The sequence below is a fragment of the Notolepis coatsorum genome (assembly GCF_963971535.1).
Source record: "Notolepis coatsorum genome assembly, chromosome: 4".
Classification (NCBI taxonomy): domain Eukaryota; kingdom Metazoa; phylum Chordata; class Actinopteri; order Aulopiformes; family Paralepididae; genus Notolepis; species Notolepis coatsorum.
This window is the reverse complement of record NC_140168.1, coordinates 180,170,162-180,198,040: the sequence shown is the minus strand read 5'-3', so window position 1 is coordinate 180,198,040 and position 27,879 is coordinate 180,170,162. Positions and strand designations below refer to the sequence as shown.

General features: G+C 47.5%; 1 protein-coding gene across 1 annotated transcript in view; it reads left to right on the top strand.

The window, feature by feature from the left end:
• LOC311227718 (sushi, von Willebrand factor type A, EGF and pentraxin domain-containing protein 1-like) overlaps positions 1-27,879 on the top strand; it is a gene marked incomplete at its 5' end in the record, with an annotated part of 184,332 nt that overhangs the window by 73,013 nt on the left and 83,440 nt on the right. The window contains 8 exon segments of the mRNA XM_084313483.1: positions 661-852; positions 1,578-1,745; positions 2,071-2,743; positions 2,861-5,583; positions 6,177-6,411; positions 8,459-8,614; positions 25,280-25,343; positions 25,697-25,870. Coding sequence (XP_084169609.1) covers positions 661-852; positions 1,578-1,745; positions 2,071-2,743; positions 2,861-5,583; positions 6,177-6,411; positions 8,459-8,614; positions 25,280-25,343; positions 25,697-25,870 — 4,385 coding nt within the window.

Genomic DNA, 27,879 nt, shown 5'->3' with positions numbered 1-27,879 from the left:
CCTTGAGAGAGGTTTTGAAAGTGGGTAGTGATCCACATTCCTTTACAGCTTTGGGTAGGGCGTTCCACATTGATGTGGCATAATTGCGAAACGTGTTTAGTCCCTTATTTGAGCCGAATCTGGGTTTAACATGATTTGTGGAGCTCCCTCTGGTGTTGTGATCGTGGTATTCACTGACCTTTGGGAAGTATTTTGACATGTACATGGGTACCTTGGTCGTGTAGTGTATCTTGTAGACCAGGCCCATTGCAAGTTGCTGTACTCTGTCGTCTACTCTAAGCCATCCTAGGTTGATCCAGTGATACCTAATGTGATGAATTGGACACAATCATTTTATTTCAAATGTTGTGTTTTTTAATATGGAGAGTTGGCAGTTCTTCATCGTTTACCCAATTATTGGTCTCATAAAATGTTGTTGGAGAATTTAAAGTGGCACAGTCATGCTATCACAGAACACCTACATGTCGCTATATCAAACACATTTTCAATAGCCGAGTTCTCAGTTTGTAAATATTGTTCTACTGTGAACTTCTCTCCCTCTCTCTCTCTCTCTCTCTCTCTCTCTCTCTCTCTCTCTCTCTCTCTCTCTCTCTCTCTCTCTCTCTCTCTCTCTCTCTCTCTCTCTCTCTCTCTCTCTCTCTCTCTCTCTCCCTCTCTCAGTTGTATGAAGGGCCACATGCCTCAGGTCCCCTATGAGTACCAGTGTCTGTCCAGTAGGAGGTGGAGTGGAACGCCCCCCAACTGTCACCCGGTCACCTGTGGAGACCCTCCATCTATAAACAACGCTGGCTACGTCCACAATGGAGACACATTCATGTCCACTGTAAGATACAGCTGTACCGAGGGATACAGGTAAAGAGACATGAGATAATAACATACCGTTATTATTATTATTATTATTATTATTATTATTATTATTCAAGTTCAAGTTCAAGTTTCTTTATTAGTTGTCATACAGAAATACAGAATACTTTTGCATGAAATACTTCTTTCTGTTTTGCTCCTGAGAGTGTGCTAGATAAAATACAAATATAGTATAAAATAAGTATAATATAAGTATAAAATAGAAAGTATTTTTGTTTATTATTGTTGTTATTGTTATTATTATTGTTGATATTAGTTGGACAGACAGACAGACAGACAGACAGACAGACAGACAGACAGACAGACAGACAGACAGACAGACAGACAGACAGACAGACAGACAGACAGACAGACAGACAGACAGACAGACAGACAGACAGATATACGTTTACTTACTGATTGATGACTTGCTAAATTACATGTTTACTACTGATTGATGACTTGCTAAATTACATGTTCACTTAGTTATTGTTGATGACTTGCTAAATTACATGTTTACTACTGATTGATGACTTGCTAAATGACTGTGGGTAGCTGTCTTACTGTAAGTCTTTCTACGAGGCGCTGTGTGAACCCTACGTGACCTCTTATCTTGTCATGAGTTCTGAACCCCGTTCATCATCGAGCACAATTCACACAGACGGTATAGCTACGAGGCGGTCGAGCCCGGTAGAATCTTGAGTGTGTAGAGTAAGTGGCGTGTGTGTGTGAAGGCCGCAGGGATCCATGGAGGTGGTGTGCGAGGCGACGGGGGAGTGGAGCCACCCCGCCCCGCGCTGTGCCAGCATCCTGTGTGGTCCCCCGCCCGCCCTGAGGGACGCTGAGGCCCAGGGACATGACTTCTCCCTGGGGAACCTGGTGCACTACCTCTGCAAAGAAGGGTAAATACCATCCAAGTCCCCTCAGCTGCTGCATTGGTTTGGTTACATGAAAACGCACAGCTTCATAATATCACAAAATAAGCCCATATTTGATATCATGAAGCCATATTTGATGTATGGGAAAAGTGCAATGAAAACATGATTTGCTGTGTTAATCAGAATCAGAAAGGTCTTTATTGTCAAGTAGTTTTTCAGACTGGAATTCTATTTGGTCGTTTGGTGCGACATTAACGGACAGTAATAGCACTGCTGCTGTTTGTTGTGTTTCAGCATCATGTCTTATTATTTCCTGTGCTCATTTTTCATTGGTGCCCTTCCCTTACAGCTACACCCTGATTGGCCCAGAGACCCGGGAGTGTCTTCCGATTGGCCAGTGGAGCAACAGCTCCGCCCAGTGCGTGCCGCGTTCCTGCGGCCCCCCGCCCGCCATCGACCACGCCGAGCCCTACGACAGCCACCAGCTGTACGGAGACACGGCCAACTACTACTGCACCGACGGCTACACCGCCGGCAACAACTCCAAGATGGTGTGCAACGCCCGGGGCGCGTGGGCGCCCCCCGACGGGCTGGAGGTCCCTCGCTGCATCGCAAACTTCTGCCAGCGGCCGCCCAACCTTCCCCACGCCATCCTGGACTCGGTCAACAAGCCCAAGTACACCAGCAACACGGAGGTCAGCTACAAATGCGAGGAGGGGTTCACGCTCAACACCACGGCAACGCTGAGGTGCATGATGGGAGGAGAGTGGGAGCCCTCGCCCTACGATGTCGGCTGTGTGCCGGTGAGGTGCTCCAGGCCAGGCGGCATCGAGCGGGGCTACGTGAGCGGTACCAACTATAGTTTTGGAGCTATGGTGGCGTACAGCTGTGACAAAGGCTACGTGATCCGAGGGGAGAAGAGGAGGACGTGTAAGGCCAACGGGGAGTGGGGGGGACCTCTGCCCGCCTGCATGCCGGTGGCCTGCACCATCCCCCCCCCGCTTCGGAACGGATTCATCCAGGTGCGTCTCGTGAAATTACACAAGAAATTATTAATATATAGTAATGTAACAGAAAGGTTTATAATATCTCTAATAATTCTCCTGAGTATTCTCCTACGTGTGCTTCTCCTTCCGCAGAGCAAAGGGCAGAGGCCCATCTTCAACAGCAGGGTGACGTACGCCTGCGACGCCGGCTACAGGCTGACGGGCCGCCCGGAGCGCGTGTGCCAGGCCAACCGGCAGTGGTCCAGCAACGACCCTCCCTCCTGCGTCCTCCAGACCTGCGAGCCGCCTCCCGACGTCGTCCGCGGACACTACCGCGGCTCCGTCTTCGAGGTGGGCCGGAGGGTGGAGTACGCGTGCGACGAGGGCTACGAGCTGACCGGGGACCCCGTCTGGACCTGCCTGAAGTACGGCAAGTGGGACAAGACGAGGCGCCCGCGCTGCTCGCCGGTCCGGTGCCCGGAGCCGCCGCTGGAGGAGAACCACCTGGTCCTGAGGGGCCTGGACTCGGACTCGGGCACCGTGGAGCTGTCCTGCGAGGAGGGCTACGTCCTCCGTGGCGCGCGGATCCTCCGTTGCACCCCGTCCCGGGAATGGAACGACACCTTCCCGGTGTGCAAGCGGGTGCTCTGCGGGCCGCCGCCCGAGGTGGCGTTCGGGGACCCCTCCTCGTCCCTGTCCTACTTCGGCTCGCTGGTGACCTACTCGTGCATGGACGGCTTCACGCTGAGGAGGGAGGCGTCCGTTTCCTGTCTGGCCGACGGGCAGTGGAGCAGCCCGCACCCGGAGTGCGTCCCGGTGGAGTGTCCTCAGCCTGTGGAGATTGCCAGTGGCATTGTGGACGTCCAGGGTCTGATGTACCTCAGCACCGCCGTGTACGGCTGTAAGCCTGGATATACCTTGGTGGGAAACACCACGGTCCTCTGCGGTGAGAACGGACTCTGGATCGGAGGGGTGCCTTCCTGTCGACCCATCGAATGCTCTGTTCCTAGAGAGATAGCCAATGGGAAGAAGACGTACACGAAACTCCAGTTCAACCACGGCGTCAACTACTCGTGTCTCCGCGGTTACCGTCTCCAAGGCCCAGAGACTCTGAAATGCCTGGCCAATGGGGAGTGGGACTTGGCGCCGCCCGCATGCGTACAGATATCCTGCACCCCACCCAAGCCCATCGACAATGGCTTTGTAGAGGGGCAGGATCATAGATTTGGTGTCACCATTTTCTACAGTTGTTTTCCCGGGTTCCAGCTGGTGGGTCAGAACCATTTGACCTGCGAGGAGTTTGACTGGTCCAGCCCCGATCCCGTGTGTGTCCCTTCAGACTGTGGCCTGCCGCCACACATTGACTTTGGGGAGTATGTCAGAGTGACGGACCCCAGTATGGAGCTGTCGGCGAGAGGGGGCGTCCCGGTGTTAGCCTCGCCCATGGACATGAGCTTCCTGCACGGGACGCTGATAACGTATCGCTGTCAGAAGGGCTACGACCTCACCACCCCTACTACCCTCGTGTGTCAGGAGGACGGGGGCTGGAACGCCTCGGCCCCCGCGTGCGTCCCGGCGGAGTGCGACACGCCTCCAACTCCGGAACACGGCTGGGTGAACGTGACCGATACTTCCCTGGGAAGTCTGGTGGAGTACGGCTGCGAGGAGGGGTACGCTCTGGAGGGGGACGCCGTCCGGCAGTGTGTGTCGGGTCGACTGTGGACCGACCACGCCCCGGTCTGCCGGCCCGTCTCCTGCGGTGACCCGGGGGCCATCGCTAACGGTACGGCTCACGGAAGTTCCTTTGTTTATTCCGGGGTCCTAAGTTACGAGTGCGGTTCCGGCTTTGTCCTCAAAGGAGCGAATACCGTCACCTGCCAGGCGGATGGCACGTGGGACGGCGAGAAGCCCTGGTGTGAACCGGTCTCCTGCGGTCCGCCTAAAGTACCCAGTGACATCACTGTTAAGGGGGCGGAGTATACCTACAACAACCAATTACAGCTTAGCTGCCGGCCTGGCTTCCTGTTAAGCGGGGAGTCTGTCAGTACCTGCCGAGCCGACGGCACCTGGAGCAATAAGCTTCCTGCTTGCGTACCGGCCCGCTGTGGAAAACCGTCACCGATCGCCAACGGCCGCGTGTCGGGCTCGGACTTTGGCTTCAACGGCGAGGTGAGGTATGCGTGCGACGCGGGGTACGCCCTCAGCGGTGACCCCGCGCGCGTCTGCCGGGGGGACGGACTGTGGGACAAGCCGGCGCCTCGCTGCGACGTCGTCACCTGCGACCCGCCGGAGGACATCAGCCACGGCTTCCTGAACGGCTCCGGCTTCGACTACGACGACGTGGTGGAGTACGTCTGCTTCGACGGCTACGAGGTATTCGGGGACCCGGTGCTGCGGTGCTCCGCCCAGGGGCTGTGGGTGGGCGCCGTCCCCCAGTGCCGCCCCTGCGTCTGCGCCCCGCCGGCGGTGCGGCACGGGGCGGCACTCGGCCGCGGCAACGCCTGTGGAGACCGGGCGCACTTCCGCTGTGACGACGGCTACAGGGTCCTGGGACCCGCGTCGGCGGTGTGCGAGAAGGGAGGGATGTGGAGCCCCGGGGTGCCGGTGTGCAGCCGGGGAAGGTGCACCGTCGCCCCGCCTGTGGTGCCCAACGCCGTCCTGCAGGGCGGCAGCACCACGTTCTCCGACATGGTCATATACAGGTGCCGGCCAGGGTATCGGGCGAGGGGGTTCCCGCACCTCTCCTGTGGCTTTGACGGCCGGTGGGGGGAGCCCAGGATCAGCTGTGAGCCCGTCGGCTGTGGGACGCCTCCGTCTGTGCCCCACGCTCGGGTGTCTGGAGACAACTTCACCTTCCCCGGCCAGATCACATACAGGTACTAATAATAATACACTTTATTTGTATAAAAAAATTGCAGCTCAAAGTGCTTCACAACAGAAAAAAGACGGGCACAAAATAAGCACATAAAGTGCAGACATATAAAATCAGATCTAACATCCCAATAGGTCACCTTATAGGCTTATAATAACAAAGACATATTATAATGAATTAGAAAAGGTTGAGCTGGTAAACGTATATAATAGTCTGAATGCATACATACTGCATACAGTAACACCTTTCTATGCAAAGGTTCAAAGAAAAGGAGGTACGTACATCATCGTGATAGGGATGTTCAGCCGAAGAGATTCCCGGCCAACTAGTGTAAAATGTAATCTATCTTTATTTCCCAGGTGAATAGTATTTTGATGCCAGATGATGAAGATGGTTAACCTCTTTATATGTTTTGTTTGTCTGAGCCCTGTATTGCTTTTTAGCCCTGATTTATGTGATCGGATGTAATTGACCTATCTCAAACCCGCCCTCTTTCCTTTTTCTCTCCAATCGCAACTGTCGCTTTCCTCAGACAAACAGAGTTCTGTAAATCCCCCCCCCCCCCCCCCCCCCCCGGGGCTGTGTGTCTGTCCTCAGGTGTGAGGAGGGCTATGAGCTCGCCACCCAGACCACCTCGCTGTCCTGCCAGAGTGACGGCTCGTGGTCCAAACACAGCGTGCGCTGTCGTCCCGCCGCGTGCCGCCTACCCGCCCGCCTCCCCGTCCCCCACCTCGCCGTCACCGGGAAGGACTTCACACCCGTCGGGGGCACCCTCACTCTCTCCTGCCCGCCCGGCTTCTACCTGAAGGGGTCGGCGCAAGCTGAGTGCCAGGTATATAAGCCCGTGTTTGGGATCATTCCCCCAGTCACCAAAACAACTTGAAACACGAAGAACACGCTAGTTGAAGTCATGCAGTGATTTTACAATTTACGATACTACGGAACTTACGGCGGTGAGAACTGCTAGTATTGTATCAATGTGAAATGGTCGGCAAATCTCTTGGAATGGTTATAGACATGAAGCTTGTATAAATAGTTAGTTTCCAAATGAGAAAACTAACTGAGCTAAAATAATTTCCTTTTTAAAGGATAAATTAAATAAAACCATGAGCGGGCAAATACTGCGGCATGGTCATGCTAGACCTACAAAAGGCCTTCGACACTGTCAATCACACCATTCTGATTGACAAGCTAAAAGCAATTGGTTTTGATAGTTTATCAGTGAGCTGGATACAATCCTACCTGGAGGGGAGAGAACAGATGGTGGAGGTAAACGGTACCCTATCCCCCCCCCTCACAGAGAACTGTGGTGTTCCACAAGGAAGCATACTAGGACCGCTACTGTTCCTAATTTATGCAAATGACATGTCGTCAGCTTGTGACTGCAACTTGTTCCTGTTTGCGGACGACTCAGCCCTGCTGGTCTCTGACAAGAACAAGTTACAGGTTGAAAAAACCCTCAGCTCGGAACTAGGCAAAATCTGCATATGGCTCGCTGATAACAAACGATCGTTACACATGGGCAAAACAGAGTCCATTCTCTTCGGTTCAAATAACAAACTCAGCAAGACCGACGGCTTCTCAGTTACAGTGGGTGACAATATTGTCACAAGGAAAGATGAAATTACCTACCTGGGTTCCATCCTAGAGGCTAATCTTTCCTGTGACAAAATGGCATCCAATGTAATAAAAAAGGTCAACCAACGAACTCGATTCTTGTAGCACTCATTCAAGGGTACTACGACTATGCTTGCACCTCATGGTACCAAAGCACCTCAAAGGCACTAAAAACCAAATTACAAACATCTCAAAACAAACTAGTCAGACTACTGCTTGACCTGACTCCTAGAACCCACCTCACCCCTGCCCACTTTGCCAACCTAGGATGGCTTAGAGTAGACAACAGAGTACAGCAACTTGCAATGGGCCTGGTCTACAAGATACACTATACGACTAAGGTACCCATGTACATGTCAAAATACTTCCCAAAGGTCAGTGAATACCACGATCACAACACCAGAGGGAGCTCCACAAATCATGTAAAACCCAGATTCGGCTCAAACAAGGGACTAAACACGTTTCGCAATTATGCCACATCAATGTGGAACGCCCTACCCAAAGCTGTAAAGGAATGTGAATCACTACCCACCTTCAAAAACACTCTCAAAGAACACCTACGGGAGACTGCAATTCGAAACTGGCCCCTACAAATGTCCTAACCCAGTTGTACAGTAAAGACCAAGTATGGCCTTGTCAGTATTCCAATGTACAGTGCCCCCCCCCTACCCAACCCCCCCCCCCCCCACCTCCAATGTACAGCCCCACCCAACCCCACCTACCCAACCTCCTCCAATGTACAGTTTCTATGTCAAATGTATGTCAGTATTCCAATGTACAGTGTACAGTGCCCCCCCCCCCCCCCCCACCTCCAATGTACAGCCCCACCCAACCCCACCCCACCTACCTAACCTCCTCCAATGTACAGCTTCTATGTCAAATGTATATACACTCTTTCTGGATTTTTTTAGTATCACAAACAGTACTGTATTTGCAAATCTGGTATGTCATAAATATATAGATGTAGCAGTACTGTCTATCTGTATGTCGTGTGTGTCATATGATGAATTGAAAATGGGGGACCCTGATGTAAACAAGACGAAAGTCTTTCTCTGGTCTGCATCCCCTTAACAATTGTATGTTTTGAGCTGTACTGTAGTGTACCCATTCTGCAATCTGTTAATAAACTTTTCAATCAATCAATCAAACTTCCCAGAAGCCTATTGTCTGAACGCATCACTCTCCACTGGCTCTTAGTGAAGCATTTGCTAAGAAACGGTGTCTAATTTCCTCTCCTTTCTTGTGTACCGTGCCGTTATCAGCTGGGTGGCATCTGGTCTCCCAGTCCCTCCTCTGTTTCCTGTGCGCTGGTGGAGTGCGAGAAGCCCCTCCCTCTCCCCCGCGGCATCACCGAGGGCGACGGCTATGCCTATGGTGACATCATCATGTACTCCTGTCTGCCCGGCTTCGAGACGAAGGTACCGCGCCTCTCAGCCCACATTCCATCACGCTGCATACCGATCAAGTTGTCTGATCTGGGCCGCACGAAATGCCATACTATGTACTTACGAGTTTGCTCCTATTTGCTCAAACTCGCAAACGGGCAAATCTACTTGATTAGATAAGAAAACTCACAACTTTGTAAAAGTCCATTTTATAGCTCTCTACTACTACTCTGTTGCAGCTAGGCCCAATACTGTATGGCCAACCTACAGTACTGTTTTGCCTACCTATCCACACTCATACGCAGAGAGTTGGATGAGTGTTCCACTGTCAAACATCTCTGCCCAAACAGGAAGTAAACTGGTGCTACCTATTCTCATATTATTGACCCTTAACATATTGAATAAATAATATTATATTACTATTACTATTATTAACCCCCCATATTGTTTAGTCTCTTTTATACAAAGGGGACAAAAATTTGTTGAACATCAAATTGATAAAACATTTTAATTACAATATTGATTTTCAGTTTTCAGTGGGGACATCGCCTCCTATTCATTTTCGCTGCTGATATCCCTCTTCCCAGGGCCGGATTAACGACCGGGCCGTTTGGGCCGCGGCCCGTGGGCCTCTAGTAATTTTTATTTTTTTTGCCCCTCGTCACGAGAGGCCCCACATTTTATTTTTTTTTAGTTTTAATTTTTTTTGGAGGCCCCTCGTCACTAGAGGCGTTTTGGAGGCCCCTTGTCACTAGAGGCCCCAAATTATTATTATTATTTTTTTAACTTTTATTTTTTATTTCTTTGGAGGCCCCTCGTCACTAGAGGCCCCAAATAATTTTTATTTATTTTTTAACTTAAATTTTTTTTTGGATGCCCCTCGTCACTAGAGGCCCCGCATTTTTTTTTTTTTTTTTTTTTTTGAGATCGATGTCATACTGTGACACTGAAATGAAAAAATATTTCATCAACTAAAATATTTAGTCAACAAAAATATTTCATCAACTAAAATATACAGTACGCCACACCCTGCCGTCTGCAAGTGGCTAATCTTGAGTATTTTTTCTCCTCTTCATAAGAGTTTGAGGTTTTCCGTTTGAGGTAAAAACAGCAATAAAAAGTCAAAACTTGCATCTCCACATCCCAGCCCCGACGCTTGAATACTTTTACCAATGGATTTCCAGTTCCGCGTTCGTGTTCTGCGCTCTGATTGGCCACTGACGTTTCTGGTAGCGCCAATCGTGTGACGCCTCTTTCTTTCACCGGTTAAGCTTAGGCACTCTTTCGAAGTTGGTTAAGGTTAGAGTTTGTCTTAGAGCAGGGTGATAGAACACCAGCCCTGATTCCATACTCTAACCTTAACCAACTTCGAAAGAGTCGCCTAAGAAACGTCAGTGGCCAATCAGATCGCACCAGAAACGTCAGTGGCCAATCAGATCGCAGAACACGAACGCAGAACTGGAAATCCGTTGGTAAAAGAATAGACGCAGCCCCGACACGAATGAGGCAGATTGGGATCATTATTCATGACAGACAGCAGAGACCCGCCGGTGCTGATAGCGGATATCATCGAGCTCCCCCTAGTGACTAGGGGCCTCCACTACACACTAGTAAAAAAAATAAAAGAAATACGAAAAAAGAATATATATAATCAGATCCTCATCCAGCGTTTACTTTCACAGCATCTATAGTGACTACTAGTATCATCTCATCTCTTCTCTATCTATTTTTATAAAAAAAATTGTATTGCAAATACAAATATGATTGATTGTTTGATAATGAGGGGTGAGAGACATTGGGTCTGATTCCCGAAAATGTTTCAAAGATATATTCTGGAAGATTTATCTTGGAACCACTGAGACATAATCTATGACAAGTACACTCTGAGTCCTGAACGTGCTGGAGATATGTCTTAAGTGGCTGAAACGGTCACAGAAATTATATGATCTCATCTGATATCTGCTTGGAGAATGGCATTCTGTCGTAAACTCCAAAGCGCGTTCCCGTTCAGCTCATTTGCATACAAAACACCGCCTCCATAGCTCCTTATAAGGCAACTGGTGACGCAGCTGTGTGAAATGGAATGGCGGAAGTGCTTTGCGAGCCGCGTGATTACGAAACCTAGCGTCAGTCAGTGCCAATCAGAGAGCGTCTCCGAGAAATGCGGCTAGGTTTCGTAATCACGCTTGCGCCCATCAAAACTAGATTAGATTAATGTATTGGCATCATATACAGCTCGCGGTACACACCTGCCGCAGCGCGCGCGCACACACAGACACACACACACGCGCGCGTGCAGTACTGTATATGAATGAATGAATGACATATAATATATATAGCCTACGGCGGGCGTAATGAATGAACGCAGTATGGCTTATTATTCCATAATTAAGCCTATAGGCTACTGTTCATTCGTAGGCGCACACAAGACTTGTTATGGAATATTAATGCAGTCTATTTCCACCGATTAGCTTTAGTTCTTATTTATTTATCCACTGTCATTTCAGTGTTGGTGTATAGGCTATATAGTGTATTTCAATATAAGTTTAATTGATTAATGATATATTCGAAGGAATGCAGGTTTATAGCTATATCAACCCCCTCCAATGTACAGTAAATGACCAAGTATGGTTTTGTCAATATTCCAATGTACAGTTTTGCTTGTACAGTGTAAGTCTATCCCCCACCCACCCCTACCCAACCTCCTCCAACAGTTTCTACGTCAAATGTACTCTCTTTTCTGGACTCTTTTTGTATCACAAACAGTACTGTATTTGCAAATCTGGTATGTCATAAATGTATAGATGTAGCAGTACTGTCTATCTGTGTCATGTGTGTCATACTGTATATGTTATGATGAATTGAAAATGGGGGACCCTGATGTAAACAAGACGAAATTCTTTCTCTGGTCTGCATCCCCTTATGTAATTGAGCTGTACTGTACCCATTCTGCAATCTGTTAATGAAGTTTTCAATCAATCAATCAAACAAAGGTCTGTCCCATTGTATACCAATCAATGGGATACATTGCATGTTGACCTGCATTCTTTCAAATGTATATAATTAATCATTAAAACAGATGTGTAACAAATAAGAAATACAAATTCCACAGAAGGCATTCAATTATTATTATTTTCAATCATTTCACAATAATTGCATAATTGTGTTTGAATATCTGAGTAATTATTTGTCCAAAATAGCTGGTTCAGATATGGTTAATCCAGCTGCCCTGTGATCAGATGAATCCATATTATTTATTTTTCCGACATCAAATTCGTAATTTCTTATCGTACAAATATTGTCATATTTATTTTAATTATGATTAAGTAATTAATTCCAAGGAGGCCTGTAGCGTTGACGTGAAGGAATCACTATGAGAACACAGTCTGTCAAGTTATAATAACATTTTAAATTAGTCAATCAATCATGAGATTTGATCGTGGGCTGAGAGCATATTTAAGTGTGCTCCTCAGCACTCTTAGATCTGCTCTCAAATAAGATCTCAGGAAAATTTGAGGACTCCCACTCCCAGCCCTAATATGTCTTAAATAGGCCGAAATCTGGCGAAATATTTAGAAACAGTAGCCTATAGGCTTAATTATGGAATAATAAACCATACTGCGTTCATTCATTACGCCCGCCGGCCCGTAGGCTATATATATTATATGTCATTCATTCATTCATATACAGTACTGCGCGCGCGCGTGTGTGTGCGCGCGCGCTGCGGCAGGTGTGTACCGCGAGCTGTATATGATGCCAATACATTAATCTAATCTAGTTTTGATGGGCGCAAGCGTGATTATGAAACCTAGCCGTATTTCTCGGAGACGCTCTCTGATTGGCACTGACTGACGCTAGGTTTCGTAATCACGCGGCTCTCAAAGCACTTCCGCCATTCCATTTCACACAGCTGCGTCACCAGTTGCTTTATAAGGACTGTCGGGGGCGTGGTTTGTATGCAAATGACCTGAACGGGAACACGCTTTGGAGTTTACGACAGAATGCCATTCTCCAAGCAGATATCAGATCATATCATTTCTGCAACCGTTTCAGCCACTTAAGACATATCTCCAGCACGTTCAGGACTCTGAGTGTACTTGTCATAGATTATGTCTCAGTGGTTCCAAGATAAGTCTTCCAGAATATATCTTTGAAAGATTTTCGGGAATGAGACCCATTGAGTCTACGTGACACTGACGTCCAGGTCCAGGGGTCACTGTCAGGTCAGGTCAGGTGACCACTGACCGTGAGAATTGCACTTGCAAGTTGATCAAGTAGGCTAAGACTCGAGTAGTACTGTATGATCATATGAGACTCAAAAAACATGGATAAAAAAGTTACGGTGGGAAAGCGGAGCTGCTAAGTTAAAATCTAAACAGGAAAGGGACAGAAAGAGCGCGTTACTTCGGCAAAGCATACCTGTTACGAAGGATCAGATTAAACCGAATATATATATATTTATTGATTGATATATAAGAAGTAGTCTCCGGAGAGCTCCAGGATAAAGAAAGCCCTCCAGGGATGGAACCCGACCCACCACAAGAAGGGACGCGCACCCCGGAGATGGATCTCCTCGATACGCCACAGGAGAACGGATCTCCAACGAGTACTACCAGGAGCAGATCACCTCAACCAGCGTCTTCCCCCAGCGAGGCGGACAAGATGCTGGCGCAGGCCTTCATCGCCAGCCTGGCAGCCTCAACCGAGCGCGATCGACTCCAAGCACAGACACTTAGCGAGCGCGAACATTCTTCCAGGGAAAGAGAACGCCTTCAAGCGCAGCAACGGAGTGACGAAGACCGCATACGCCTAGAGATTAGACGCCTCCAGACGGAAGAGAATATGGGAAGAGGCCGCGCCGAAGCCCAGCGCGCCGCCGCCGGTGCCCAACGAGAAGCAGAGCGCGACCTCGCTCTCACCAAGCGCGAAGCCGAGCGCGACCGATTACAAGCGCAGATAATGGAGCAGCTGATTACCAGGGCAACCCCCCCTCCCTCCGCACGGGGCTCCAGGGCCTCGTCAAGACAAGGGTCAAGGGCACCCTCCCCTACCCGATCAAGCGACCCTGAGCCCGACCACCAGAGAGAGCCTATACCCCGCTCCGAACCCCTTCCCCGACCGGTCCAAGCGAGACCCAGCTACAGGGAAGAACCGGTCTATACCGCGGAGAGGCTAAATAGACGACTACAGGATCTAGATGACCTGCCAGAGGAAGAAGAAGAGGGAGAGGAGGAGAGTCAAGCCCAACAGCATCACAGTACTCCACAGGACCAGGAGGTCCAGTACAGCCCAGACTTTACCCCCGCGGCTCTGCGCTACAGACCCCCGACTCTATTCACGGGTGAGCTTGACGCACGACCAGCCCCGAGGAACAGCACCTGGGTACGCGGGCCTTGGTACCCAGCAGGTACCAGCCCACCACGACACGTAAGAGGAGACTCGCCTAGAAGGCCTCTCCTCCAACGCTCACCGATGTGCCAGCCATCCATGGCATCGTACCTTGGCACACCGACGTTCCCGGACTTCACACACGAGAACAGAGCACAGTACACAGAGCTACGAATGTGCTTAGAGACAATGATGTCCGATGTAGCTGATGAACCGTACAAATATGCTATCCTACTCAAGCACCTCAAGGTGCCCCGAGCGCACAATATAGCGCTGGCATATTCCACCTCTACTACCCCATACACCGCGGCTCTAGCAGCACTCGACCAAAGATATAGACGCATATGGGACTACGTAATACAAGAGATAAGGAATATTGACCGTCTACCCCCAGCCACAGACAATCGTTCACTAGATGACCTGTCTATCAAGGTACAATCCCTGGTAGGGATGCTGGGGGCGCAAAAGGAAAAGGGTATGTACGAACTGCACGCAAACTCTAATGTCGAGAGGATTTTAGAGAAGCTTCTGCCCGCCCGACAAGAGCGCTTCAGGCGGCAAAGAGACCACCGTGATCCTAACGGTCCCGAGCCATCCCTCCTAGACCTAGCCGACTTCCTGGCGAGAGAAGTCAACAGCCTACGGTTGGATACGTTCGTGCGGAGCACACCAAGCTCCAGAGAGGGACCTAGGAGAGCAAACGATGGCCGCAGACTGGTGACCGTCATGCACCAAGCAGAATCAGTACCGAGCAACAAGACCCACAGTACCCCCTCGATGAAAGAGAAGTGGAAGATTGTGTGCCCGTACTACGAAAAGGAACACGGGCTGTCACACTGTGACACGTTCAAGAAGATGACCGCCGACGAGGTGAGTCAATGGATAAAGTCCAACCGACGCTGTTACCGATGTGCGCGCAGTCACATGGATTGCCGCTTAAAGAAGAGGTGTAGTCGGTGCGACGGAGCCCACTTGGACGTCCTACATGACAGTAACAGAAGAAAGCCTGCACCCTCAAGCAGCACAAAGGCAAGTGTTATGTACATTGACCCCGCCAGCAGCGGGGGCGCCCGGGTGCTCTTGAAGGTGGTCCGCGTAACATTGAGTTACCAAGACAAGGTCATGGACACCTACGCCGTCCTTGACGACGGGTCAGAGAAGACCCTTCTCCTCGCGTCCGCTGCGGCCCAGCTGGGGCTGCGGGGGAGCGAAGAAACGATGACGATTCGGACAATAAGAAGAGACCTAAAGACGATAAAGGGCGAGAATGTCTCCTTCACTATCGCAGCAAGCGGGCAGCCAGAGAGACGGTATAGGATCACTAACGCTTTCACCAGCCAAGACATAGGCCTGTCGCAGTACACCTACCCCATCGCCAAGCTGATGGATAAATATGTGCACCTGCGTCAACTACCTATACCGCTCATAGACGGTGCCACCCCGACCCTGCTGATAGGATCCGACCATGCACACCTCATCGTCCCGATGGACCGGGTCCACACTGGGCCCAGAGGCTGTCCTGCAGCAGTCGAGACCCGCCTAGGATGGACACTACAAGGCCCCCTCGCTAGGTCTCCTAACCGAACAGCAGCCACTAGCTGCCTCCACTCCAGAGTGACAGAAGAAGACACCACCCTCCTACAGCATGTCGAGAGGCTATGGACACTAGAGACAATGCCCTTTAAGAACGAAAAGAAAGACATTCGTTCCAAGGAAGATATTTATGCTATAGCCCTCCTCGAGCGGGGGACAAAGAGAGTCAAAGTCAACGGAGTGATGAGATACGCAACTCCACTCCTGAGGCGAGAGGGTATGCCTACCTTCCACGCCCCAAAAGAAGCGACGGAGCGGTATCTATTGAACACAGAGCGGCGCCTAGCCAGAGACCCCGCTCAAGAGACTGTGTACCGCGCTGAGATTGACAAGCTAATCACAGCGGGACACATAAAGAAAATTGACATTAAAGAGGCCGATCAGACGAACGAACCATGGTACGTGCCGCACCACAAAGTCCACCACAACGGCAAGGATCGTATTGTTTTCAACTGCAGCTACCAGATCGGATCACAAAATCTGAATAAAGAGCTCTTGCCCGGCCCAACACTCGGCCCCTCTCTACTAGGCGTGTTACTACGTTTCCGCCAAGACAAGGTGGCCATCAGCGGCGACATCAAAGGGATGTTCCTGCAGGTGCGACTAGTGGAGGAGGACAAGCCCCTGCTGCGGTTCTTATGGAAAGAGAGGATCGGGGACGAACAACCATCCATCTATCAATGGGAAGTCCTCCCTTTCGGAACCACATGCAGCCCATGCTGTGCTACGTTTGCACTGCAAAAACACGTCGCAGAGGACCCAGCAGCTGATGAAGAGGTCCGACAAAGTGTAGGAAATAGTTTCTACGTGGACAACTGTCTGCAAAGTGTCTCGACACCAGAAGAAGCAGAGGCCCTCCTACTCAAGCTCTGCGCCTCCCTGATCAAAGGCGGCTTTGATCTCCGGCAGTGGGCCAGCAGCGACCCTCAAGTATTGCGCAGCCTCTCCCCCGAGGACAAGGCAGCAAGCAGCGAGACCTGGATGGCGACCATCCCAGGAGAAGCCCAAGAAATGACATTAGGACTAGTCTGGCGCTTCACTGTCGAGCTAGACTGTCTACAGGGATCAAAGCCAGTCCCGTCAGACAGCAGATTGCTCCACTTAGCCCCTGAGAGCGACGCCCATAATCTCATCAGAGTGGGTGGTCGTCTGAGGAGAGCCCCAGACTTACCGGATGACGTCAAGTACCCGATAGTCTTAAACAGCCGACACAAGGTCACAGAGCTTATCATAAAGAAATACGACGAGGACGTGCACCACGCCGGGGCAGAGAGAGTCTTTGCGGAGATCAGACGTCGTTATTGGATACTGCAAGGGAGAGAAGCAGTACGACGCTTCCAGCGGACTTGTCTAGACTGTCGTAAATGGCGAGCACAGCCCAGTATACCCCGGATGGCTGACCTACCCCCCTGTCGCCTCCGACTCGGCGACAAGCCTTTTCACTCCACCGGTATGGACTGTTTCGGCCCGCTGTATGTAAAGAAAGGAAGAGGGACCGAGAAGCGGTGGGGTATTGTATTCAAATGCATGACCACCCGAGCGATACACATAGAACTCCTTCCAACCATGAGCACAGACTCATTCCTTATGGCCTTCCGAAGATTCACATCGCGGAAAGGGAAACCGTCTATATTATTGTCTGATCACGGGACAAACTTCAAAGGCGGAGAAAGAGAGCTGAGAGAGAGCTTCCAAGCTATGGGCCCAGAACTTAAGACCCACCTCGCTCCATACCAGATTGATTTCCAGTTTAATCCCCCGAATGCACCTCACTTCGGTGGAACTTGGGAACGAGAAGTACGTTCAATAAAGACAGCCCTGTACGCCGTGCTTGGGGCCCAGACCGTGGCGGAGGAAGTCCTAACGACAGTCCTCACGGAGATCGAGGGAGTATTGAACTCAAAACCCCTCGGTTACGTCTCAAGTGATGTAGCAGATGTCGACCCAGTCACCCCCAACACTCTCTTGATGGGGCGGCTGGACCCCGCGCTACCACAGACAGTGTACAGGCCTGAAGAAGCGAACGGCCGAAGAATGTGGAGGTACAGTCAAGTACTGGCTGACAAGTTTTGGAACAGTTTCCTACTCCACTATCTACCGTCTCTACAGACCCGCCAGAAATGGGTGAAAGAAAGAGACAATTTGACAGAAGGAACAGTCGTCATGATTATCGACCAGTCACTACCCTGAGCTATGTGGCCGGCCGGCCGCGTAAGCAAAGTGATCACTGGTGCCGACGGAAAGGTCAGAGCGGCAGAAGTGCTCGTCCAAGGGCGGATATACACCCGGCCCGTGGCGAGGCTAATAGAGTTGCCAAGGCTCCCCGACACTATTGATGACGACCATGACCCCCTGACTTTGTGAACTGCCCTACCCTCACAACAGACATTGAGTAGTGGACAGTGCGGTTAATCTGTCTCTGCTTATCTAATTAGGTGGGACTAATTAGGAGGCGGCTGTTACGAAGGATCAGATTAAACCGAATATATATATTTATTGATTGATATATATTGCATAATATTTGTATATCGTTTGATATCCCTTGTGTATTCCTTGTACATATACACGGAATATCCCTTTAGCCTAGTACAGACCATAATATTTCGTTCTCCTATTGGACAGCGGTCCCTTGGGCGCCATTGCCATACCTCCAAGGTCTGGTTCAAAGTCACCGCCAGAGACTTGCCTGGACATGAACGGTTCTGCGCAAGGATATGAGACAGGAATAAAGCTGGTACTAGTTTGTTCACCTAACGTATAAATACGGCGCAGGTGAATACAGAAGCACTTAGTCTAAGAGTTACCCAATAAGTTGAAGCCTCACCCACGATACAACGTGCAGTGAAGTATGGCCTGTTTGGCCCCAAATAGAGCATTGAGACCGCGTGCGAATTAATAACTGAAGTATCAGAGTTTAACGCTGTACCGTCGAGTTCGACCTATTCTATTAATTCAGTAATAGTCTATTTATGTATAGTGTATCGTGCGGCTACCGTTCTACAGTGACCAGCATCACCAACGTTTCCTCGTACCAGCTAGTGTGCTTATCCAGGCTGGGCTGCTTACCCTGGCGCTTTCACCCGAGGAGCCCTAGACGAGGACCGTGTGGATCATGTACACTGGATAACCTACCGACGACTGCATAGCCCTTTTCGGCTGGATTATATTTGCTTTTGGTCCTGTAATTGATGGAGCGGAGAATCGCCTACACCCACAATTGTGTGGGATTTACCCTGTGAGGAGCCACGTCGAGCCCGCCTCTCAGAAGCCTGAGGCCGGCTAGCTTTCTTCCATGCGGAGCTGCATGCTATGGAGAACAGCTGTATTCGTCTGCGGATCAAGATATTATTGCACCGTCTCCTGTACTTGGAGTCTCTTTATCATCGTTGACCCAGACTCTACTACCGACAAATCCTCTCCCCTTGCTGGCTTACGACCGGAGGGACCCTACCAGTATCTCCCGCTATCTTACCAGAGTACCATAGATATAATTCCTAAGATTCAGGTTGTATTATTATCTCCTGCGTAATATGAGAATGGACATACGTTATTGATTTGCCTACGCACATTCCTTTGCCTTATAAGCGCATCCAAAGTAAAGTATATTATGTACTATCATTGCTGCTAATAAATACTTAAACCCAGTTTTGTGTGGAACCGAGTCATTGTGGGTAAGATGCCTGATCATAAGATACCTGTGTACTGTATGGCCAGTAGTAATGTACATAAGACAGTAGTGGTTTAATGATACCATACTTATTAATACAGTCAGGGAATTGTACCCCTCAGTTACAATACCGACTACTTTTTTCACCCCGTCAGGTAAGGAGGAGGATAGCCCCCTGGCTAGCACTAGTAGTAGCAGCAACGTTAAAGAGGCTGAGCCAGGCGCCGCGGGCAGAGAGGATGAGAATGCTAACGTTATTATTATTGATGCTAGCGACAGAGAAGAGGCAGCGGCAGCCTCTAGTTCAGCCGGCCCACCACCACCAGTGGCTGCCACCTGTTTGTATACGCCCGCCGCATCTCCACAGCCCAGCCCCAACACCAACACGAATGACTCTGAGGCAGACCGCGATGATGACAGCCCGCCGCCGGCGGTGCTTGAACATGAAAACCAGGAGGATTGGTTGGACAATGTTACGGATCCAGCCTCTTTTTTTTAGTGACATAAAAATGCCACTGTATGTGTGTGGGTGTGGGGGGGGGCCTCCACAAGAATCTGGCCCAGGGGCCTCTGAATTCTTAATCTGGCCTTGCCTCTTCCTATGCAGTATATTACTCTTTGCTTGTATTGTCCTGTTATAATCATCACAAAAACCAGTAATATCTTTCAAGCTGAACTGCAGAAAAGGCCCAATGCACATATTTAACATTTTCTGTAAATACAATGCAAAACGCACAAAAAGGCAATTTTCACAATAGAGCCTTTCAAATGAAAGAATTTAATTTCACGGCATCTGTGCAGCCCTGTTTATTCACTGTGTCCATGGACACAACGATGAACTCAGCCAAAAAGGTTTCCTTAGGCAAAAAATATAGTCTGTTTACTTTTCTGATAACTCATAAATGTTCAGACAAGCGTACTTTTTGGTTATGTGTGCTACTCTGTATACACCGTATTCAAAGTTATAGTTGCATGGTCTTTCAACCCAATTTGGTTGTGGATGTGGTGATGATAAAACCTTTTCTTCAAATTAAGAATTATTTAATTTCGCCAACTTTCCCTCATTTCTTCCTCTCCCGCTCTTTTTTTCTATCTCTCTCTATTCAAATAAGTGTGTCATGATATTCAATATCGTATCCTCTCTTACGGTATTAATATCCTGCAAATCCCCTCCTCCTAGTTCTCATTATAGCATTTCAGGCTTCTGATGACACATACGCACGCACACACACACACACACACACACACACACACAAACACACGCACACGCATATGAGGGGCCGTTTAGGTCATATACCGTCACTGTCACATATTGAAATGTGTCTCGTATGCTACTGAAAAGCATTTGCGTACTACTGAGATCGGCCCTCATACACGCACACACGCACACACACACACACACACACACACACACACACACTCACACTCACACTCACACTCACACTCACACTCACACACACACACACACACACTTTAATACAACATAAGTGGTATGAAATACAATACAGCATAGACAGAGAGGGTTCTGTCGCCTATGGAAATTCCAAGTCAGTCAGAAGATCCTTAAGAACTTCTACTCATGCACAATAGAGAGCATCCTGACTGGCAATATCACCTCCTGTTTGGGAATAGCACCGCACAAGACCGCAGCAGACTACAGAGAGTGGCCCGTTCAGCCGAATGCACAATTGGAGGGGGGCTTCCCACTCTCCAGAACATTTACAACAAGCGGTGCATGGGTAAGGCTAAGAGAATTATCAAAGACTCCAGCCACCCAAACAACTGCCTCTTTGAACTGCTGCGGTCAGGCAAGCGATACCGGAGTCTCATGGTAAGCACAGAAAGACTCAGAAGAAGCTTCTATCCCCAGGCCATCAGGTTGCTCAATGAACAATAACACTATGCAACAACCATCAAAAGCACTCACAGCACACACATCCACACGCACACACTCACTTAAACAAACAACTCACTGCAGCACCCACTCTACACACTTTAGAACACCTAAACACACTTTATATTTATTGGCAAAGAATTTGCACTACAACCCATACCTCAGTACACCTTACTGTAAATTGTACCTAAATTGTACCTCATCCCATTTCTGCTTTGCACTATATAGTATATTGTAATTAGTATATTGTATAGTATATTGTATGGTAACTCAGTTACTTCTACTCTGCATTGAACATTGTACATATGTACATACTGAACACTTGTGTCTACGACCAGGGGCGTTTTTAGGGTTAGAAAACATTGGGGGCTTTTTTTTTTAAACACAGTAATACGCAATTTTAGAGTAATTAGAGATGAATACTGAAGAACTAGAATCATTAGAGGTTCTCAAAGTGAGGTCCATGTCCATGAGAGGGATCTGGGCAGTCCCCATAGAAAATTCAAAGTTAACAGGACCAAATCATCAGTTTCTTATTTATTTATTTAACCTTTATTTAGCCAGATAAAACATTGATCTGGTCCAAGAGGCCCCAACAGGAGTACAAATATACATATATACACATATATATATATACATATACTGTACATACATACACACATATACACCAATAACAAAATAAAAACAGTTAAGAATCATACACATAAGCAAATAAACAAACAAACAAACATATGCACAGCCTATGTACAAAAGAAATAAACAGTTAATCTCTAGTCTTTACAGTTTTCTTCAATTGCATAAACACTCAAATCAAAAGTATTACACAATTATCAAAACATTACACTCAAGGAGCAAAACATAGGCCCAGATTTGCACCTCTATAAGCACAATGTCAGCCTCACACTTTTTGCAAAACAATACACAGAGCAAAAAAGTATCTTGCCAGATCCAGCTAGGCAAAGAGATAATGTCTAGTATTTTCTGTACTCTATTTAAATTTTTTCAAAATTGTTTTTGTTTTACTGTAATTTTAACCTGTAGGCCTACTGGATACAGTATTTTATGTTTGTCTGATATTTGCTGAGCTTACAGTGTTATGCACATAGTAGCATGAAAACTGGGACATGTTTTGTTGTGATTCTCCATGTTGAAATGTTGACTGATTTGGTTATATGGCGAGAAAATTTATATTTTCATCAGTCTGCATCATTGATTTGGGTATATGGAGAGAAAATGTTTTTTTTTCCAGCAGTCTGCATCATTGATTTGGGTATATGTAGATAAATAAATAATATTTTCATCAGTCTACAGCATTGGTCTTGTGTAGTGTTTGGTGAATTTATTGTATATTTGCACATTCTCTGCGTACTTCACTTACAGTACTCTAATCACTGAGAAGTAGAATAGCTAAATGTGTTTTAGGTTAAGCACAGCAGTGTGAGTAACTGGTTCAAACAGAATTAAGTCATATAAAACGTGTGTTTCATATAGTAACAAAATGTAGTTTTTTTAAATTAGTGTATGGTTTTGACAAGTGTTTAATTTAGCAAAGGATCTGAGGTGTTCTGATAATTGTCTGTGTGGTTGTGCTAATTGTGTGTTTTGAAACACCGGGCCCCGTTTTAAAAATCATGCTTAAGCAATCGAAAAAAAAAGTCTCATAAAAAAGATATTAGATTTTTGGGTATTTTCCTGCCTTTGGTCCGCTTTGCATTCACATCTCAAATGCAGGGTTCACTTGCAAGAGTGAATGAGCTTTCACACCACCCCAAACCAACCGGACTATCCGAGGAAATTAACCAGGGTTCGATTAAAGCTTATTATAGTTTATCACAGTATCATGAGCATGTCTTTGTCAGTGGACACTGGACATGGGTATGGAGGCTCCAGTGCTGCTGCGTTAAAGTGCACATCTTCAATACCTATCTGTACTATTTAAAAGCACAGTGCAGGACACACTCAAAGGTTATCGCACCTCAGAGATGGCAGTGGACATGTATGACAGGACAAAGGCCATATGTAATGGCATCTTGTGGCACAAGCTCAGACCTCAGCTCAGGAGATCAGCTGAGACAGAGACTGTTCTATCCAGAGCTTGAGAGCAGGTTCTCATGAGTTGGATAACAACTTATGAGAGGCATACAGGCATGTACAGCCTCAGACCAGCCTCAGACCAGTTTCTCTCAGTGGAATTGCTGCAACCCCTCGCCACACATTACAATATCCAACTATTGCCAGAGAAGATCACAGTTGCAAAGTGTTTCCTGGTCAGGACAGGCAGAGATGCAGTCCCTACTATCCAAAGTGTCTTTTCCCTCCTGGATGATGATGATAATAATAATAATAATAATAATAATAATAATAATAATAATAATAATAATAATAATAATAATAATAATAATAATAATAATAATAATAATAATAATAATAATAATAATAATAATGCATTTGATTTATAAGGCGCCTTTCAGGACACTAAAGAAAAAGTCCACAAATCGGTGAATGAAAAATTATAGGATCAAATGAAAACTACTTACTAAAAATGTTTAAAAGTACTAAAAACCAACAAAAAATACCAAACACTAACAAACATTCAGCAAAGACAATGGGGATGCTGACATAAAAAAAAAAAAAAAAAAAAAAATGTAAACAATTTTTTTTTTTTTTTTTTTTAGATCCGGGGCTAGGAGAAAAACATCCGGGGCTAAAGCCCCGGAAGCCCAGGGCTAAAGCCCCGGAAGCCCAGGGCTAACGACGCCACTGTCTACGACGTACGTGACTTCTATTTTATACTTGCTATACTTATTTTATTTTATACTTATCCCTTTGTCTAGCACAGTCTCTGGAGCGTAACAGAAAGAAGCATTTTGTATAAAAGTATTCTGTACTTCTGTATGACAACTAATAAAGAAACTTTAACTTCTCTGGAAGCTGGCTAAGACAGGAATGCAAGAGAAGTCCAGAACTGTAGCGTATTCTGTATTATCTACACGTCAAGCCAAGAATCTGTCCAACCGCTAGCTTACGTGGTGTTGCTTCACGTCCGACTGGTAGACAGATGTTTAAGTGTGAATGGCCAAACTATATTTCTGTTGACAGTAACTTTGCTGTAGTTCTTCTTCCAGTGTGAAGTCACCAGGAACTTGCTAAACTATGCTTTCAGAGTTGCTTCCTCAGCTGTGGTTTGTTTTGTGTTGGTTTCAGTCTTACTCACGTCTTCATACTAAAGTCGGAATATTATTCTTGCTCCCAGAATAAAAATATAAATTTGTATTTGTTCAGATTTCATTTCCTCAGCTGGTTAAGTCATCAAAGACCCTTTTTTTATCTTAAAAAACAGATAAATATAGATCTCTAAGAAGGTTTCCTGATTGATTTAATATCACCATTATGGGAGCATAATTTAACGTATTCAATCAATACCAGTCCGTCGTCTTCGAGAGTCATACAGCATATTCATTATTATTCTCCTGTGTGATAACAGGTGGTCGGACAGACTCTCCTTTCAGAGACACAAAACATGTTTATTGGGCTGTAATAAAAAATCCTGCCATTTCAATCTTCGCAACCTTCTTGCGGTCTTTCTTTTCCCACGTCCGACAAGCCTTTCCCCCTCTATTGATGTGCTGCGAGGTGCCCTGTCACCGTGGCAGCTGGCAGTGCGGCTGCAGGGCTGGGTGCTCGGATTTACACAAGGTCACATGGTTGGTCCAGAGCTCTGTGCGGGAGGGAGTGGGTCGCAATGCTGACAGAAAGAGCTGAGTCACTCGCTAGAGGCTTAATGTGCTGCTACTGTATATCTACACACACACAGATGCACACGCACGCACACAGACAGACAGACAGACAGACAGACAGACAGACAGACAGACAGACAGACAGACAGACAGACAGACAGACAGACAGACAGACAGACAGACAGACAGACAGACAGACAGACAGACAGACAGACAGACAGACAGACAGACAGACAGACAGACAGACAGACAGACAGACAGACAGACACACACACACACACACACACACACACACACACACACACACACACACACACACACACACACACACACACACACACACACACACACACACACACACACACACAGACACAGGCACATGCACATCCTCCTTGACATAATGATTTCCTCTGTTGCAGGGAGACTCTATTCAGACATGTCAAGGAGACAGGACATGGAGTGGAACGCAGCCTGAGTGTGTTGGTAGGTGTGTGTGTGTGTGTGTGTGTGTGTGTGTGTGTGTGTGTGTGTGTGTGTGTGTGTGTGTGTGTGTGTGTGTGTGTGTGTGTGTGTGTGTGTGTGTGTGTGTGTGTGTGTGTGTGTGTGTGTGTGTGTGTGTGTGTGTGTGTGTATGTGTGTGTGTGTGTGTGCGTGTGTGTGTGTGTGTATGTGTGTGTGTGTGTGTGTGTGTATGGGTGTGTGTGTGTATGTGAGTGTGTGTGTGTGTGTGTGTGTGTGTGTGTGCACGTGCATGTGTGTGTGTGAATTTATGAGTGAGTAAACACCACACCCATCTCCCAGAGCCGCTGAATACTGCTCTCTCTACTCCCTCGCAGCACTGTCCTGTGGGCCTGTTCCCTTGGTAAAGAATGCACTGGTCCAGACCACAGGAGACGCCTACCTGAGCAACGCCAGCTATGTGTGCAGCCCCGGCCTGCGGCTGCTTGGCCCACACGCCCTCACCTGTCTGGCCGACGGCACGTGGAGTCTGCCCGCGCCCACGTGTGAAGGTACGGACGGAGGCCAACACGAGGTAGCAGCGGCGAGAGCGGCGCTTGACCTGTCTCAAACCCCGCCCTCCTTCCTCCATCCCACTAATCTGCAGCCGTTGCCTTCCTCCTTCCTCGTCCGAGGAAAGCAAAGGTTGTTATTGGAGGATCAAGAAAAGGCGGCGGGCGGAGTTTGAGATAGGTCACTCGCGCTGTACTCGGACTGAGACGAGGGTGCAACTAAAAGTATTTGGTAGCGTATTCTGTATTATCTACACACGTCAAGCCATGAAGTCATCTGTCGATTGTCGGTGTCACACCCGCTAGCTTACGTGGTGTTGGTTCACGTCCGACTGGTAGACAGATGTTTAAGTGTGAATGGGCAATAGAGGCCTTGCAAGGAATGTTTGTGTAGTTCTCTTTCTTCCAGCATGGCTGCCTGTAACATACATTGTTTTGTACATGGCAGTAGAAGAGACAACGGTTGCTATGTGCAAAACAGCAGTTGCCATGTGTTGATATATGAGGGATTTATCGACAAAAACACAACAATGTGGTGTCTTATGTTGCAAGCAAGTCTCAGTGGAACAGTAAGATCATGTTTTTCCAGTTTACCTACCCTACCACTGCACAGAAATTAAGCATTTTCTTTTGAAAGGGGTTACCAACGGTTACAGGCAGCCATACTGGAAGAAAGAGTGTTTTTTTTTTCCGTCACACATTTAGTATTGTATTTTGTTCTAATTATGTATTAGATTGAATATGTAGATACGATCAGATGGTTTGAACTACTTCTTCCAAGTAATGTTAATTAGCCAAACTATATTTCTGTTGACAGTAGTTCTTCTTCCAGTGTGAAGTCACCAGGAACTTGCTAAACTATGCTTTCAGAGTTGCTTCCTCAGCTGTGGTTTGTTTTTGTGTTGGTTTCAGTCTTACTCACGTCTTCATACTAAAGTCGGAATATTATTCCTGCTCCCAGAATAAAAATATAAATTTGTATTTGTTCAGATTTAATTTCATCAGCTGGTTAAGTCATCAAAGACCTTTAAAGGGGAACTATTTTACTATTTCTTTCACTATTTGGGCACTTTTACACAATTCGTGTGAGTCTATGGAACACCTCTGTAATATATATATTTTTTTTATTAATTGTTTTGTATTTCTAATCAAGTCCTCAAAAACTGCATTTTTCGAGCCGTTTTGAGCCTGGGCTCCTAAACCACTGCGCCGGGTCCCGCCGCCTGAACATTAACATGCAGCGGTGTCTCTCTGACATCACACATCGCGCACATTTTCAAATGACTCAGTTCAGTGAGGGTGAATATTGTGAGAGGAGAATTGGAAGAATGCGCCAATATGAGCATTTTGAGACATAGATCATATTAATATAAGTTCACATAGCTAGGAAACAATGCTAAACACTGAAAAAGGCCATTTATAAGATAGTTCCCCTTTAAGAATGAACACTGGAGGGCTTAAAAGCCCAATCAGTGATCCAAACCTAAACAAAGAAATAGCCCCACCACCTAAATGAATCCTCTAGTTGATTGACAGAGCTCTCGATACAGGGACTAAGACTAGACAACAGGTAAACATGGGTTTTCAATCGCAGATCAAGTACGACAGAAGTTCAAAAAAAAGTAAAAAAAAAAAAAAAGTGTGAATCGATGAACTTTCACCCCCCGCTAGCTTCCTGTTTACGGATGACACATTTCTAGCTCTGCCACATAGTGTTCCTGGAACCCGCGTCCAGTAGCCCCTCCTGAGCTGCTCCAGCATGCAGTTCCCGAGAACATCATGGTTTGACAGTTTGATAGTGAGTGGTTTGGCAGCTGGCCACCACAGGTTCCTTCCGTGGAAAAGGGAGGTTGCGACGCGCTGTCTTTCCAGTAAACCATGTCCTGAATGATGAGGTGTGAGGAGAAAACCACAGAGCTTCCCTTCAAACTGAAGCGGAACTCTTAAATGTTGAATGTTTGCTCTCCCCCACCCACTCATCCATCACTCACTCATCCTTTTACACTTCT